Raw genomic sequence first — 15,456 nt, 5'->3', positions numbered from 1 at the left:
AATAAGGTGATCACTGAGATAGAACTTCCCATCCCTCATGCTGCCGTCTGTCCACAGGGCACAAAAGCAGCACCAGCCCCTCCTCTGGCTCCCTCTGCTTCCCAAGAGGAGGCCAAAGAGGAGGAAGACAGCAGTGAGCTCCCCGCTGTTCTGGGGGACGCTGGTGAACTTCCCTCGGTGCCGGGAGATGACAGTGAACTTCCCGCTGCTCTGGGAGACGAGGGCGAACATCCCGCGCTGTGGGAATACAGCGGCGAGGCTCCCGCGGCGTGGGACAAGGACAGTGGACATCTCCCGGCGTGGGACGAGGGCGGTGGATGTCCCCTGGTGCGGGACGAGGATGGCCAAGCCCCCATGGTGTGGGATGAGGACAGAGGACATCCTGTGCCTTGGGAAGAGGAGGATGAACTTCTCCCAGCATGGGAAGAGGACAGTGAACGTCCTGTGGCTTGGAAAGATGATGGCGAACCTGCAGCATTTTGGGAAGAGGATGGAGAATCTCCCTGTGCTTGGGAAGAGGACGGAGAACCTCCCTGTGCTTGGGAAGAGGACGCTGAACCTCCCTCCACTGTGGGATCCTGGGCTGAAGGTTCTGACAGCAGCACAGCCCTGCAGCCAGAGGGGAGAGGGGAGTGGTGCCTGGTGCAGCTGAGTACGTCTGCTCTGTTCCTGTGTTCAGAGCAGGGGGCTGTGTGTGTGTCTCAGCATCAGCTGCAGCCAGCGTTGCTCTGCAGCTGAATGTCACAGGGGCATTTATTGTCCTTCCCCAGCTGAGACCACGGGGCTCACGGCCCCAGGGAGTGGGGCTGCATTCTGGCTCTGCTCTGGCGGAGTCTCGCTCTGGGAGGGAGCTTCTTCCACGTGGTTTCTTTCAGGGAACATCGTGAGCATGGAGGAGCCTGCCGAGAAATACCTGGAAGTGGAGCAGATTGGCCAAGGGTAAGTGCACGGCAGCTACTTCTGCACAAGCAGCCCAGGGGTTGTGCTGGTGCAGGATCAAGGGAGAAGTCAGGAGAGCTCCAAACACCTTCAGACACTGGGGTGTCATCCTGCTGTCTCTCAGTCCTGATCAGAATTGAGAACTGTGGTCAAAAGGAGCCATCACAGGCCCCTGAGGCTGGCAGTGTCCTGCCTGCAGCAAGGAGCAGGACCTGGAAGATCTTCTGTGTCTGGAGCTGGATTGCCTAAAAGAGCCACTCACCATCTGGTGACTGTCAGAAAACAGTTCTCAAGGAGATTTCTTTCAAATATTTTGCTTCAAAAAATATCCTCCAGTCAGCATTAACAACCTAATGGTTTAGAAACAGGAACCAGAGATGAACTAATGGGTGCTCTATTCTAGCACAGGTCGTAGACCCCATACATTCAGCAACAGACACAGAGCTGATGCACTCTGGGGGAAAATGCATCACCTGCCTGATGGCAGGGCCCTTGTGGATCCTGCAGGTCTTAGGCAGGAAATGGAAAAGGATGAAATGCATTCTTTTCCAGTTCTTTAGACACCCATTGCTCACTTCAGGTTTTGAACTAAAGCAATTCAGTGTGGACATTTGGGATTTGCTCCAGCCCAATTCCTTCGTGTTGGGTCTCAGTATTCCCTTGCACACCTGGCATGGCAGAGGGCTGGTGGCTGCTGCGCTGTTGTTGCAAGGGTCGATGCACCCAGGTGTTTGTGAGCGCTGCAGGCAGCAGAGATCTCCTGTCTGGGCTGGCTTTCACTCCCAGGGCCTCAAGCACTGCTTCTTTCTTCTCTACTGTTTTGTCTCCAGGGCTTTCGGAACCGTTTTCAAAGGACTCGACAGGGCCACCGGAGGAGAGGTCAGTGCCAACACGCCCAGCACGTCTGGCAGCTCTGCAGGGCTCTCCCCTCTGCTGGGAGCTGTGGCTGCAGCTCTGGGGACCAGCAGAGCTTTCCCGCACAGGCTGCTCCTCTGAAGGCAGAGCAGTGTCAGCCTGCAGAGCACAGCTGGGACACACTCAGTCCTTCTGGAGTGCCCAAAGGGATGCAAGGAGGGCAGCGGTGTCTGTCAGAGCAGGACACGCTGGCTTGCTCTTCATATCTAAAAGTGTGAATGGATCAGGGCTGGAGACTGAGGCCCAATTTATCTTCACCCCAGCCTCAGACAGGAACACTATTTAGCAGTTTTTCCATCCTGCCTTTCATCTTTAACAGGTACCTCAAGCCTAATTAGGGGGAGATCCTGCTTGGGCTCAATTTGGAGCTTTAGTTCCACTTCAGCTGTCCACAGAGAGAGGGAGAGAAATGAGAAGATGGATGTCCAGAGCAAACCCTGCAGTTGTGTTTGGGTCTGGGGTCAGTGATAAGCCTGTGACAGGGATCACCTGAGCAATGGATATGTGTGTTTGCTTTGTTGTGCAATCCCAAACAGAGCAGCTGCATCTGAAATCATGGCCAAATTCCATAGAATTGCTAAAGGGTTCCTGGCTGTTTTGCTCTGTTTTCACAGAACCAGAATTACCTCCTGCTTGCAAAATGTGTTTGAATAGTAATGAGAGTGTTGAGGCCATTTGAGAAGACTGTAGGTGCAGAGAATGTGGTTAGAGCTTGGAGGCTGACAGCTGAGGGGCCATTTCTGCAGAGCTTGCAAGGCCAAATGTCTCTGGCCGTGTGTCCTGTAAGCAGCCCCAGCGAGCAGAGCAATGGGCTGTGGGAGTGGCCCTTGCTGAGCTCTGGTGCCCATCCCAGGGCAGTTTGGCACAGCCCGGCTCCGTTGCTCCAAAAAGCCTCGCCCCGTGTTTGCTGTGGCCTCCTGCCACAGACTCCTCCAGTTAAAGGTCTGCAATGTCCCCTCAGGTGGCCATAAAGAAAATGAGTCTCAGAGGGCAGAACAGGGAACGAGCTGTGAATGAGCTCCTGCTCCTGAAGGACAAGAAGAACCCCAACATTGTCAACTCTTTGGACAGGTGAGTGCTTCAGGCCTCATCCCGTGCACGGGCCCTGCCTTAACCTTTCCTGGCACCCATAGTCTGTAGCCTGTTTTGAAAATGCCTGACCCAGCCATGTCTTCCCAAAAGAACAGCCTGGAAGTTCACTTCCTCCATGTGCTTTGGTTGCTTTGGTTTGGTTTTTCCTTCAAGCTGACCCCGTTTTCTGTGTCTTACTACAAGTGCTGATAAACCACAGCAGAAATTATTTCCCTTGGCTTCTTCTTCCCAGCCCTTTTCCATTGCTGCAGATGCCAGGAAGACCAGGGCCTGTTTCCAGAAATGCCTCATTTGCCTATTTTGCACTGGCCTTGACTGTTTCTGAAGGGACTTTCTGAAAGGTTTTCTGATTGCTTTTGTCCCAAGTGCTGCACGGCCTCCTCCCCTGGATAACCCTGGGAGTTGTGTTGCCTTGTTCTGCAGGGAATGGTGGAACTGATGAGCTCAGAAGCTGAACCAGCTGGGGGCCAGTGTTGTGGTTCCACACTGATCTGGGCTGTTGCTAAACTGCTTTTTTCACCTGCTTGCCATCTAAGGCCTCTCCTTTCTCACAGGTGTCTCCTCCTTTAGACTGTGCAGATTCCAAGGACTCTGCAGCCTGGCAGGAATGTCTCTCCATCTGATTCTGTCCTCATGGACAAGTGACCTGGAAACAAAACTCCACTCCAGGCTCTTCCATGGGGGAATTGAGCACTGCACATTTGTCTCCATGCCACTGCTTTCCTCTTCCAGCTTCCTTGTTGACGGAGATCTCTGGCTGGTGATGGAATACATGGATGGGGGAACTTTGCAGGACGTTGTCAGACAGACACGCATGGCTGAAGGAGAGAAGGCAGCTGTCAGTCGGGAGGTGAGGGATCCTGCCTGTGGCTGCCACGGCTTGGGCATGATGGTCCTTCCACACAGGCATGAGAACAGGAGTGGCTCCATGCTCAGGGCTCTGTTTCTCTGTTGTTTTTATGAGCTGGAGAAGAAAGAGCCTCTGCAGTGAACGGCCTGCCAGCATCGCTGCACTTCTGCTCTGTTCTTGCTCTCGTTCCTGCTGTTGTGGCACTCTCTGTCTGTTCTGGATTTGATGTGCTGTTCTCAGCTTTGCCCTGAGCCGTTTGCCTGGAGCCTGTCTGCTCTGCACTCCTGGCCTGTCACAGCAAAGCTGCTGCTGGCAGAATTCGGAACTGTCCTTTCTTGTGTGATAGATTCCGGCCATTGGTTTTTGTCCTGGTGTTTCTTGTTCTCTCTCAGTGCCTGCAGGGCCTGGATTTCCTCCATGCGAACCGGGTGATCCACAGAGATCTGAAGAGCTCCAACATCCTCCTGGGCATGGCCGGCTCTGTCAAGCTGGGTGGGTGTTCCTGGCCAGGCACGGCGCTCCCGGGTGCGGCTGTGGGGCTGCTTCCCAGTGCCGGCCAGAGCCCCACAAGGGCTGCTGGGGGCACTGCCCGGCCCCTGCTGCCAGCTGAGAGCGGCTGCCCCTGCAGAGAGCTCCGGAGAGCAGCAGGGTGCCAGGGGTGGCTTTGCTCTGGGTATGGCCCTCCCAGAGGGCAGGAGTTGGAATCTAAATCTTAAAGAGAATCAGTAAAAGCCACTGCATGAAAGCTGAGGGTTTCTTTAAGGGTCCAGTTCCACCTTCCCTTGGCTACAGCCCTGAGCACTTTTCCAGCTGACTTCACTACTGCATTCTCAGACTGAGAGTGGGGAGTCTTGGTGCTTGGTTTCCTCATTCCAGCTGTTTTTGACAGTGTTTGTTTCTGTCCTCAGCTGATTTTGGCCTCTGTGCTCAGCTGAGCTCTGAGCAGGACCGGCGCAGCTCCATGGTGGGCACTGCTCACTGGATGGCCCCAGAAGTTGTGACCAGTTCTCCTTATGGCCCCAAGGTGGACATCTGGTCCTTTGGCATTGTGACCATCGAGATGGTGGAAGGAGAACCTCCTTACTTCAAGGAAATGAGGGCCATGGTAAGAGGCAAATTCTCCAGGGGCTGCAGAGCCCTGTGAGCACAGGGTGACCCTGCACTGGGAGCAGCAGCTGGAGGTTTCTGCACCTGGGGAAGGGAATTCCCAGAGGACTCGAGCCTCAACACAAACAAATATTCTGCTCTCCAGCAACAATTTGCTTTGGGATTTATGCTGTTGCAGCTCTTCTGGCTCTGAGGATGACCTGAAAATGTGAAGCAAGTACATCAGCTCTTTCCAATGGCTGTGGCAGCACCAGGGTTTGGGTTTTTTGGTTGGCACAGGAAAATGAGCTGTGAGCAGCATCTCTGCCAGGGAGGAAAGTGCCCCTGGAGCTGGGGCTGAGAACCCGGGGTCGCTGTGAGCACCTGTGGGTGGGAAGGAAGCTGGCAGAGTGCTGAGTTTGCTTTTCCTGCAGGCTCGCGCTCTGATCCGGCACAACGGGACCCCACAGCTGCAGGAGCCCCGGCGCCTGTCGGCTCTGCTGCGGGACTTCCTCGAGTGCAGCCTGGAGCCGGACGAGGAGCAGCGCTGGTCTGCCCAGGAGCTGCTGCAGGTGAATGCCGAGCGGCTGAGAGGAAGCAGCAGCGCCAGAGAAGGGTTTTCTGCTGGGGCCCCTCCGATAGTCTCCAGCCTCGCTGCGTTCCACACGCAAAGCAAGCAGAATCCTCGCCGGGTTTGGCTTGGCAGGGTCCTTTCGAGGGCATCTGCCCCTGGTGCCCCACAAGGAGCAGGGCCATCTTCAGGCAGGTCAGGTGCTTAGAGCCCTGCCTGGCCTGAGCTTGGATGTTCCCAGGGAGGAGGCACCTCCCACATCCCTGGGCACCTTCGGTCAGTGTTTCCCCTCTCTCCCGGCAAAAAGATTCTGCCTTAGATCTAACCTGAGCCTGCTTCCCTCTCCTGAGTTTCCCTTTGTCCTGTTGCAACAGAGCCTGTGAGAAAGTTGCTCTGGAAAGTAACAGTTCATTTCTTTCTTTTATATCCTTTGGGCAGCATCCATTTTTATCATCAGCCAAGCCTCTCTCCAGCCTGACCCCTCTGATCACCGCATCAAAGCAACTGAGGCAGCAGCAGAGGAGATGAAGCACTGGAGGACAGCTGTTAGTTACAGTAGTTAGTTAGGACAACTAGTTAGTGATGGTAGTTAGCAGTGCTAGTTGGTTATGGTAGTTAGGACAGCCTGTTTATTACGGTTCTTATGACAGCCTGTTTGGTATGGCAGTTTTTTGAATAAAAACTCTCTTAAACCTCAACTCCCTTGAGGTGTCCCTTCCTCCTCTCTCTGTGACTCGGCTGCCCGGAGCAATGTGAGGGGAGAGTGGGCCCAGCATGGCCCAGAGCTGAGCCCCAGCAGAGCCCTGGCAGAGCCCAGAGCAGCCTCGGATCTGCAGAATCAGCCTGGGAGGAGGCGCTCGGAGCCTTCTCAGCTGCACCCGACTCTTGGTTACAAACTGTGTGTCCTGGCTTGTAAGATAAGCATGTATTCTATTTGCCATCTGTTGGAGGTTGGGCAGTTTTCTTATCTCTTCCAAGAACAATGTCTCCCTCTGGGGAGATATATTCTGTTCATGGACCATTGAATGACTCACTGCATGACCAGTAAAGTTACATCATCCCATGGTGAGATGCTCCACCCAGAGGGAGGAGCCAAGCATTCCTACCTGCATAAAATCAGCACTTTTTGAGACACTGGCAGCCACTTTGCTGTATCCCCATAGGAGCAGCTTCTTCACTGCTGAATTCCCAGAGGAAGATCAGGCCCAACTACTACCAGACCTTCAGAGAAAACTCCACCCTTCTAGAGATCACCACTTCAGCAGCATTTCATCTGCCACTCCAGGAGGAGCAGCCACCATTTTAACTGGACTATTACCAACACCCTGACTCCTCAGGGTGTCAGGTTTCTGACTCCATCACTAGTTTCGTTTGTATTAATTACATTTGTTTTGTTATTATTATTTTTATTTTGTTTTTTTCCTAGTCAAGAACTGTTATTCCCATTCCCATATCTTTGCCTGAGAGCCTTTTGTTAAATTGTGGTAATTCGGAGGGAGGGGGTTTACCTTTTCCATTTCACAGGAGGCTCTTGCCTTCCTTCACAGACTCCTGTCTTTTCAAACCTAGACAGATTTTGGTGCCCAACCTGGGGCTCGAGGGCATTGAGAGGGAAAAAAGAAAAAGGATTAACAGTTCTCAAGTAATTTAATTTTCTTGTTGTTGTTGTTGTTGTTGTTGTGTGTGCTGATATAGAAACATCTTTAAGTATCACCATGTGATCTAGTTTACCCTGTTTTGGGTGGCACGTGTTTGCAGCTGTATTTCTCCCATTTGCAGGCCCTTATCTAAAAATGGGTCCTATAACTACTGTGTCTGTTATCCAGTTTGGCTTATGGGTTAATAAGGTGAGGAATTCATGGATCTTTAACTTCCTCTGGAAGGCAGGTCCATGGATTCAGAGCTATCACACACTAACTGTATGTTTTTGGGGTTACTTTAATAATGGTACCTACTGTGAGGAAATTACACTGGGGGAAATTTTCTCACAACCTTTTAACCATGTCTTTGAGTCCAGTCCACCAGTTTTCAAAGGGTTAAGATCCACTCTAAGTGCTAATGATATCATACAATGGGTGGTGCTGCTGATATGCCTCTTATGCCTGTTATATTTAGCACTCAGAGATAAGGGAAGATTAACCTGGATAACGACCCTGACACCTACACCAGAGACTGGAGATGCTGCTGCAGAGCCTGACCCTGCCCCAGAGACTGGAGATGCTGCTGCTCCAAAGCCTGACCCTGCCCTACAGCCCACCTCAGAAATGAACGACCCAGATTGGGTGAGGGTTCTGGTTAAGGAGATACGAGAGATGCTGAAGGAGTGCATTTCCCCAGCTGGTGAGAAACCGGCCCTTTGCCTTGAGGAGGGACAGTCTAATAGTACAGCTGTGGAACCCACAGATGTTACAACTGTCCAGGTTCCAGCTGAACCACAAAGGCAGTCACAGCCAGCAGCAGTTGCCCCGGTAGAAACAAGGAGGTCTAAGATGAAAGCAGAGCACCCAGACAGGGATAGGAATGGAGGAACCTCACAACCCGCAGGGGAGCCAGAGGTCGCGATCATCACCGAGTCCCTGACGTATGAAAGTCTCCATAATCTGCACAAAGACATTGTGCAACAAGGGCATGAGGCTTGTACTACCTGGTTACTGTGGGTCTGGGACCTTATGGGTACAGGCGTGCAGCTGAACGCTGCTGAGGCAAGGAACTTGGGACCCTTGACACAGGACTCGGGTATAAATCAGGTTTTTGTAAGGGAACCAGGGTCCCTTTCTCTCTGGGAGCAGCTCTTAATGAGTGTCAGTGAGAGGTTTGTCCACAGGGAGAGAATGCAGGAGCACCATCATAGAATGCGCTGGAAGACCCTTGAGGAAGGGATCCAACAGCTGAGGGAAGTGGCAGTATTGGAGGTGCTCTTTGCGAGGGATGGACATCATGATAATGACCCTGACAAGGTGAGGTGCACAGGGCAAATGCTGTGGAGTCTAGCAAATCTTGGGCCATCTCAGTACCCCACTGTCATTGCAACAATTGATGCTGACACTAACCGAGAGACAGTGGGCTCTGTTGCCAACAAACTTAGGAATTATGAGAGTATGATTAATGGCCCAATGCAGGCTCATATCTCAGCTGTGATTAAGAAGTTTAAAGAGGAGATGAGGGAGGAGATAAGGAAGGTTAATGCAGCACCTGTGAGAGTCACAGGCCCCAGAATCAGCGCCCAACAATCACCAGCTAGAGAGAGAGGGACCATGGAGAAGACATGGGGAGATGGGATGGGATGGGATGGGAAACCCACTTCTGTCCTGGCAGCACGGGTGTGTCAGCTCAAGGAGGGAAACTCTAACCAGGGGAGTTCCACCAAAGTGAAGGTAGCCTCAACCTCCCATGACCAAGCTTTTTGGTACGATCTGTCAGAGCCCCTTGAAGGAACCTCTAGTATGATGCCTCTGGTCATCAGGGTAGAGATGCCACCTACAAATGGGCACGAGACCGAGGGGTGGATCTAACCATGGACAATATTTTTCAGGTGATCCATGACTGTGAGACCTGTGCTGCCATCAAACAGGCCAAGCTGGTGAAGCCCCTGTGGTATGGTGGGCGGGGGTCCAAGTACAAGTATGGGGAGGCCTGGCAGATTGACCACATCACCCTGCCCCAGACACGCCAAGGCAAGCGCTACGTGCTGACCATGGTGGAAGCCACCACTGGATGGCTGGAGACTTTCCCTGTACCTCATGCCACTGCCCGGAACACCATCTTAGGCCTGGAAAAGCAAATCCTGTGGAGACATGGCACCCCTGAGAGAATTGAGTATGACAACAGCACCCATTTCAAGAACGGCCTTTTCAACACCTGGGCCAGAGAACATGGTATTGAATGGATATATCATATTGCCTATTGTGCTCCAGCTGCTGGCAAAGTTGAACGGTGCAACGGACTCCTTAAGACTGCCCTGAAGGCACTTGGTGGGGGAACATTTAGAAACTGGGAAATGAACCTGGCAAAAGCAACCTGGATGGTCAACACCCGAGGATCCATCAATCGAGCTGGTGCTGCCCAGTCAGAACCCTTACACACAGTAGATGGAGATAAGGTCCCTGTGGTACATATAAAAGGTATTTTAGGAAAAACTGTTTGGATTAATCCCACCTCAGGCAAGGACAAACCCATCTGTGGGATTGTTTTTGCTCAGGGACCTGGTTACACTTGGTGGGTAATGCAGAAAGATGAGGAAACACGTTGTGTACCACAGGGAAAACTGGTCTTAAGTGAGAACTGGGTGTAAGATTTCATTGTGATGCAGATGGAAATAGAATAAGGGGTGGATAATGTCCTGGCTTGTAAGATCAGCATGTATTCTATTGCCATCTGTTGGAGGTTGGGCAATTTTCTTATCTCTTCCAAGAACAATGTCTCCCTCCAGGGAGATATCTTCTGTTCATGGACCATTGAATGACTGTACTACATCATCCCATTGTGGGATGCTCCACCCAGAGGGAGGAGCCAAGCATCCTTACCTGCATAAAATCTACACTTTTTGGGACAGCAGGACAGCCTCTTCGCTGAATTCTCAGAGGAGCAGCTTCTTCCCCGATGGATTCCCAGAGGAGCAATTCTTTCCTGCTAGATTCCCAGAGGAAGATCAGCCCATCTAGTCTATCATCAGACCTTGAGAGAAAACTCCACCCTTCTAGAGATCACCACTTCAGCAGCATTTCATCTGCCACTCCAGGAGGAGCAGCCACCATTTAACTGGACTATTACCAACACCCTGACTCCTCAGGGTGTCAGGTTTCTGACTCTATCACTGGTTTTGTTTGTACTAATTCCATTTTTTTTTAAATTTATTTTTTTTCCTAGTAAAGAACTGTTATTCCCATTCCCATATCTTTGCCTGAGATCTTTTAATTTTGAAATTGTGGTAATTTGGAGGGAGGGGGTTTACCTTTTCCATTTCACAGGAGGCTCTTGCCTTCCTTCACAGACTCCTGTGTTTTCAAACCAAACATTGCATCAGCCCGTTCAGGGAAAACGTCTAAAGATGTCTCTAGAACTTCACTGCTGCTTTTGTAACTCTTGGTATACCATCTGAAGTAAAGACAATGGCCCAGCTTATACTTCCTGCTGAGTTGCTACCTTTTTTGCCTTTGGGGAATTATGCACAAAACAGGTATTCCTCATTCCTCAAAAGGCCAATCTGTCACTGAATGGGCTCATGGCTCCCTCAAGCGTCTCTTGGTACAATAGAAAGAGGGGGCCAGAGAGGACAGCCCTTCCAAGAGACTGCAGAAAGCCTTTTATGTGTTCAACTTCTTGAAATGATCTTTGATGGACCCCAACCCCTGATTGTTTTACATTTTAATTGTAATTCACAATTGCAACAAAAGGAAAAATCCCTTGCCTTAGTGAAGGATCCAGGATCTGGTAAGATATTGGGGCTTTATCCATAGGTCACCTGATGTCACCTGGTGTCACCACTGAGTCAGGAACAAGAGTCAGGCGACACATAAAGTCTAACTCTCTCCAGGAGACTAATACTAATTTTATTAGGAGCCCATTTCTTTTTATACGCTGCTGCAACACTGGTAGACTTGACTGGTCCTTTAATCAACACACCTCATATGATTGGCTAATTAAGGAAACACTCTTTAGTAAACATAAGAAAACAACTGTTCAAAACACCAGCTGCAAGATTGCTTTAATTCTTTCTCTCAGCCTTCTCAAAACTCCCAAGAACAATTCCTAGGAAAGTTTACCTGGCTTTCTCTCTGACCAGGCTGGGGTAGAGGTTTTGCTTGCATCTCCACAGAGAATGGTTCCAAGTGGACTCCAGCAAACAATGTGAAGGCGTTTTGAGAATCTTTGACTACATCACTTGAAGATTCACCTTGAACATCAACATTGGAGGAGAACCCTTGTGAACAGGACCTCGCCACCACATCAGCACCTGTTTAACCTCTAACAGACTTATGCCCTTGGGAAAATGGTTATGATTACCCAGTGGTATCAGGGCTTACAGGGCTAGATCAGCTTCTGGGGGATTGGAGACTTGGTAGATGGATAAGAAATTTAGTTAAAATAGGCTTATATGTATTAGGATTATATTATGTATTGTTATGCTTATTCCTTGTATTTTATATTGTATGAAAAAAATAATAGACAAATCACTTAAGAATGTATTTTTGTTTGAACAGATAGGGGGAGGTATGGGGAATAAAACAGAGAGTACAGTGGAACAGATAAAGAGGCCTGATATCTTCTTCTTCTGCCTGATTGAGCAGAAACCATGGGAGAGACAGACACAGAGAAAGTCTCCCTGGGCAAGAAGTGACCAAGAAACATATTGTGAGACATAGTGATAAAATAATGTTACCAGGTGATGTGATGTCATAAAGAAGTGTAACCAATGGGAAATTGTTACCAAAAATGGAGCCCTATATAAGCACCATACAAGTGAAACTCTATATAAACACCTGGTACACTCAATAAAATTGGCTTCTGATCCCAACTCAGATGCCCCCGACTCTCCATCATTGATAACCCCTGGTCTGGGTGATCCCTGTTGGGTGGGGGGAAAGTGTTGTAGAGATTTCTTTCCTCTCTCCTGCTGTGATTTGGATGGTAATAAATTCCCTCCCTGTGCCCAGGCTGGGACTGTGTTGCCAGTGCTGGTGCTCGGGGCAGGATCTCTCCAATTCCTTTTGTCTACTCCCGGCCTTTCCTCAGCCAATCAGAGACAGCGGGGCTGATGACTCACCAGTTGCTGGGCAGACCCGCAGCAGCCCGCGGTCCCTGCCGGACCCCGCCCCGTCACGGCCCAAATCCTCCCGAATCCTCCCTGCCCGATCACAGGGGTTCCTGTGCAAGGCCACGGGGAGCGGCTGCGGCCGCCGCTGGCTCAAGAGCTCTGTGGGCAGGAAAGGGGGTGATACTGGGACTGGGGGTACTCGCAGGGCTTCCCTTAATGGTGCCTCCTTTGGTGTTGGGTCAAGTGAGAGCTCCTGGAGAATCTCTCCCCACACACAGGACACTCACTGGGCCTCTCCCCAGTGTGGATGTGCCTGTGGGTGACGAGGCTGGAGTTGTGCTTGAAGCCCTTCCCGCAGTCAGGGCAGCAGAAGGGCCTCTCCTCTGTGTGAATCCACTGATGCACTGAAGCATGGACAGACGACTCCTCAACTAATTAAAGCTGGAAAGAAGGGTATTTTATTGCAGTGTTGGACACGTGCAATCATTTCCAAGTACATGTGCAAGGAGTTGCAGACTCCTGCTTTCTATTTATACAGAAAAGGTTTTACATATCCAAGCTGTTTCTAAGGACACATAATACATAATCATTACCTGCCCGCTTAGTATTATAATCAGCTGAATATCCATTACGGTTGCGCAATTGTGCTTCCTTAACTGGGTCTTTGGGATTTTGAAATAAGGGAGTGGGTGTAAGGGAGGAAGAAAGCTGTCTTCCTCAAGGTAAACTCTTCACCCATGGCCAGTTTGCAGGACTTTTTGATCTGCTGGTCACGGTAGCCTCTCCTAACTGCTGATTATTCTTAAGGCAAGATATTTCTATTTTCTCTGCTCCTTCACAATTCCTACATCTATCCCTGTCACTCCTAACTTTACTTTTCTAATATATTTGCTACTCTTTAACTAAGGCATGTGATTTTTGCTAGCTAACTTGGCTTCTTAACAAATTTTAAAATCTAAACTAAAATATGTAATCTTCTACTATCTCAGTTATATTCCCAGCTGTCCCCTTGACTCATCCACAGTTTTCAATTATCCTAAATACTTTTCCATCTGACCCCTCGGCTCATTACGATGAGATTGGAGCTTCTCAGAAACTACTTCCTACACTTGGGACACTCATAGGGCCTCTCCCTGGTGTGAATCTTGTGATGATTGATGAACTTGGAGATCCACCCAAAGCCCTTCCCACACTCCCCACATATGTAGGACTGATTGATTCCCCATCTGGATCACCTGGTGCCAGATCAGGTCTGATCTCCCGAGCTCCAGCTGAAGCCCTTCCCACATTCCAAGCACTTGTGGGGCTTCTGCCCGCCATGAATCGTCTCCACCATCTCCGAGTGCCAAATGGATCTTTGGCTGACTTCTAGGCACAGAGGGGCTCTTACCTCCTCACAACTCCCAGGGCTGGGTTTGCAGCCCCTCCTTGTGTGGGATCCCCAGGGCTTTTCCTCCCTATTGGGTTCCCATGCTGTGGAGCTGCTCAAAACAGAGGTTCTGCAGCAGAGATTTGTCCTCCCAGGTCTCTGTCTGCAGCTCAGTGCCTGGGGTAAGGAAAGAAAAGAAGAGGAAGGAATGTGGAAGGAAGAAGGATAGAATGAGAAGAGGAAGGAGGGTGGACAAGGAGAGGACGGGATTTGCCTCCATGCCAGAGGGAAGGAGAAGGAGATCCCACCAATTCATCCCTGGCAGGACAGCGTTGGCAGCAGCGCTGTCCTTGCAGCCAGGGGCAATGTTGGGCTGATAGGTGGAGCAGAGGGGGAAAGGGGCAGTGAGTTCCTCCTCACCTGCCTCAGTGTTCCATGCTATCTTCCTTTTCCTCACAGCCTTCACCAGCTCCACCTGCACAAAGGTTGGGATGGACAAATCCTGGCTTGGGGGAAAAACAAAGGGTGGGCACCTTGGTCCTGCTGCCCAAGTCCAGCTTGAGAAGTCACCACCCTGTTCACAGTTGGATGGGCCCAGACTCTGCTCATCTCCAGAGTCCCCCACTCCTCCAGGCTGCTGGGATCCCCCAGCTCCAGGATTGGCCATTGCTGCTCTCCCCACTCCGATGCCAATTGGAACCCCAAAACCAATGTCCCCCCCAAACTGTTACCACTGCCCCAGCCAGTACAGAGATCGCTACAGGAACCCTTCACAAGTCTCCAAAGGGGCATCTGCGTCTCAGCTTTGGGGCAATGCAAGATCCAAATATCCCTTTCCCTGCAAAAAAAACTCCCAGAAGTCCCCCAATGGATTTGGGGCAAGCTCCCCCTCCCCACTTACCTGCAGGATCTGGGGCAGTCAGTGCTGCCATGACCAGGGGAGCTGCAGACTCAGCAGATGAGCAGGCAAATCGTGTGTATCTGCTGCGGTTCCTCCTCTTCCTCCTCCTGTTCCTGTTCCTTTTTTTCCCTAACCTCCTCCTCATCTTTCTCTCCTCTTCCTATTGCTCTTCCTCCCTGACCACCCCAGATCCCCCTTTCCAACCCACCTCTCCCCCATGGCTGCGGCACCAGCGTTTGGGTAGAGGGAACCTCCCATGAGCCCCCCAGGTATGGGCAGGGGGCTTGGGGACCCACCCAGTGCAGATCCATTCCCCCCTCCCAGAGCCTCACGGAAATCACTCCAGGGATCAAGTGATAGGGACACTAAGGGATCCCCATGGAACCACCCATTTTTGATCCCATCCCCACCCTTGCCTCCCCACTCCCATTGTTCCCCCAACCCAAAGACCCCTCCCAACTCAATCTGAGGGTCCCAATCCTCTCCTGCTCAGAATGTCCTTTTCCCCTGCTCTCCCACCCCTTCCCCATTGTCCCTCCAGCTCTACCTTTCACCCCTGGGCTTGGATTTGGGGATCCAGACCCCTCCTGTTCAGTTTGGGGATCACATCCCCCCTTTCCCTCAATTCAGGCAGCTCCTGGCAGCTTTTTCCTGGGAGGAATCCCTGAGTTTTGGGACTTTTAGGATGTAGCTTAGGAGGAGAACAGCTCTGTTGGGCTTTCCCCTCCCTGTTGTGGCCCCTCAGCTGTCCCCAACACCCTGGGGGTGTCGGGATTTCCCTCCTAGGGACAAGGATGTTCATCCCCTTCCAGGAGCCCAGTGCCCAGCTGGGGCTCCAGGTCAGGGGTCCTTGAGCAGCTGCCCCAGAACCTCCACCAGAGTCTCCCAGCGCAGCTGGAGCCGCTTGGCCTGGGCTCCCCAAAGGCCTCAGCAAGGTCCAAGTCCTGCCCAGGAACCTTCAACTCCCTCAAACCCAGCA

General features: G+C 51.3%; 2 protein-coding genes across 3 annotated transcripts; both read left to right on the top strand.

The window, feature by feature from the left end:
• The first annotated feature begins 1,955 nt into the window (after nucleotides 1-1,955).
• On the top strand, nucleotides 1,956-6,151 carry LOC144247711 (serine/threonine-protein kinase PAK 3-like). Its single transcript, XM_077789149.2, has 7 exons — nucleotides 1,956-2,636; nucleotides 2,816-2,925; nucleotides 3,679-3,796; nucleotides 4,189-4,288; nucleotides 4,705-4,901; nucleotides 5,317-5,454; nucleotides 5,892-6,151. Exons 1-7 carry the CDS (start codon nucleotides 2,511-2,513, stop codon nucleotides 5,979-5,981), a joined length of 879 nt encoding a protein of 292 aa, XP_077645275.2. The 5' UTR covers nucleotides 1,956-2,510; the 3' UTR covers nucleotides 5,982-6,151.
• Nucleotides 6,152-6,293: 142 nt separating this feature from the next.
• LOC146764389 (uncharacterized) lies at nucleotides 6,294-13,912 on the top strand. Of its 2 annotated transcripts, none has more exons than XM_085564753.1 (2): nucleotides 6,294-7,735; nucleotides 8,986-13,912. In XM_085564753.1, exons 1-2 carry the CDS (start codon nucleotides 7,247-7,249, stop codon nucleotides 9,742-9,744), a joined length of 1,248 nt encoding a protein of 415 aa, XP_085420879.1. In that variant the 5' UTR covers nucleotides 6,294-7,246; the 3' UTR covers nucleotides 9,745-13,912. The 2 variants fall into 2 exon arrangements, with proteins under 2 accessions (XP_085420879.1, XP_085420877.1); XM_085564751.1 differs by lacking the exon at nucleotides 6,294-7,735 and adding an exon at nucleotides 7,744-8,410.
• Nucleotides 13,913-15,456: the final 1,544 nt, after the last annotated feature.

The sequence above is a fragment of the Lonchura striata genome, chromosome 34, assembly GCF_050655825.1.
Source record: "Lonchura striata isolate lonStrDom1 chromosome 34, ASM5065582v1, whole genome shotgun sequence".
In the NCBI taxonomy this organism is placed as follows: Eukaryota; Metazoa; Chordata; class Aves; order Passeriformes; family Estrildidae; genus Lonchura; species Lonchura striata.
Note: the sequence above shows the minus strand (reverse complement) of the source record. Positions and strands in the feature narration are given on the sequence as shown.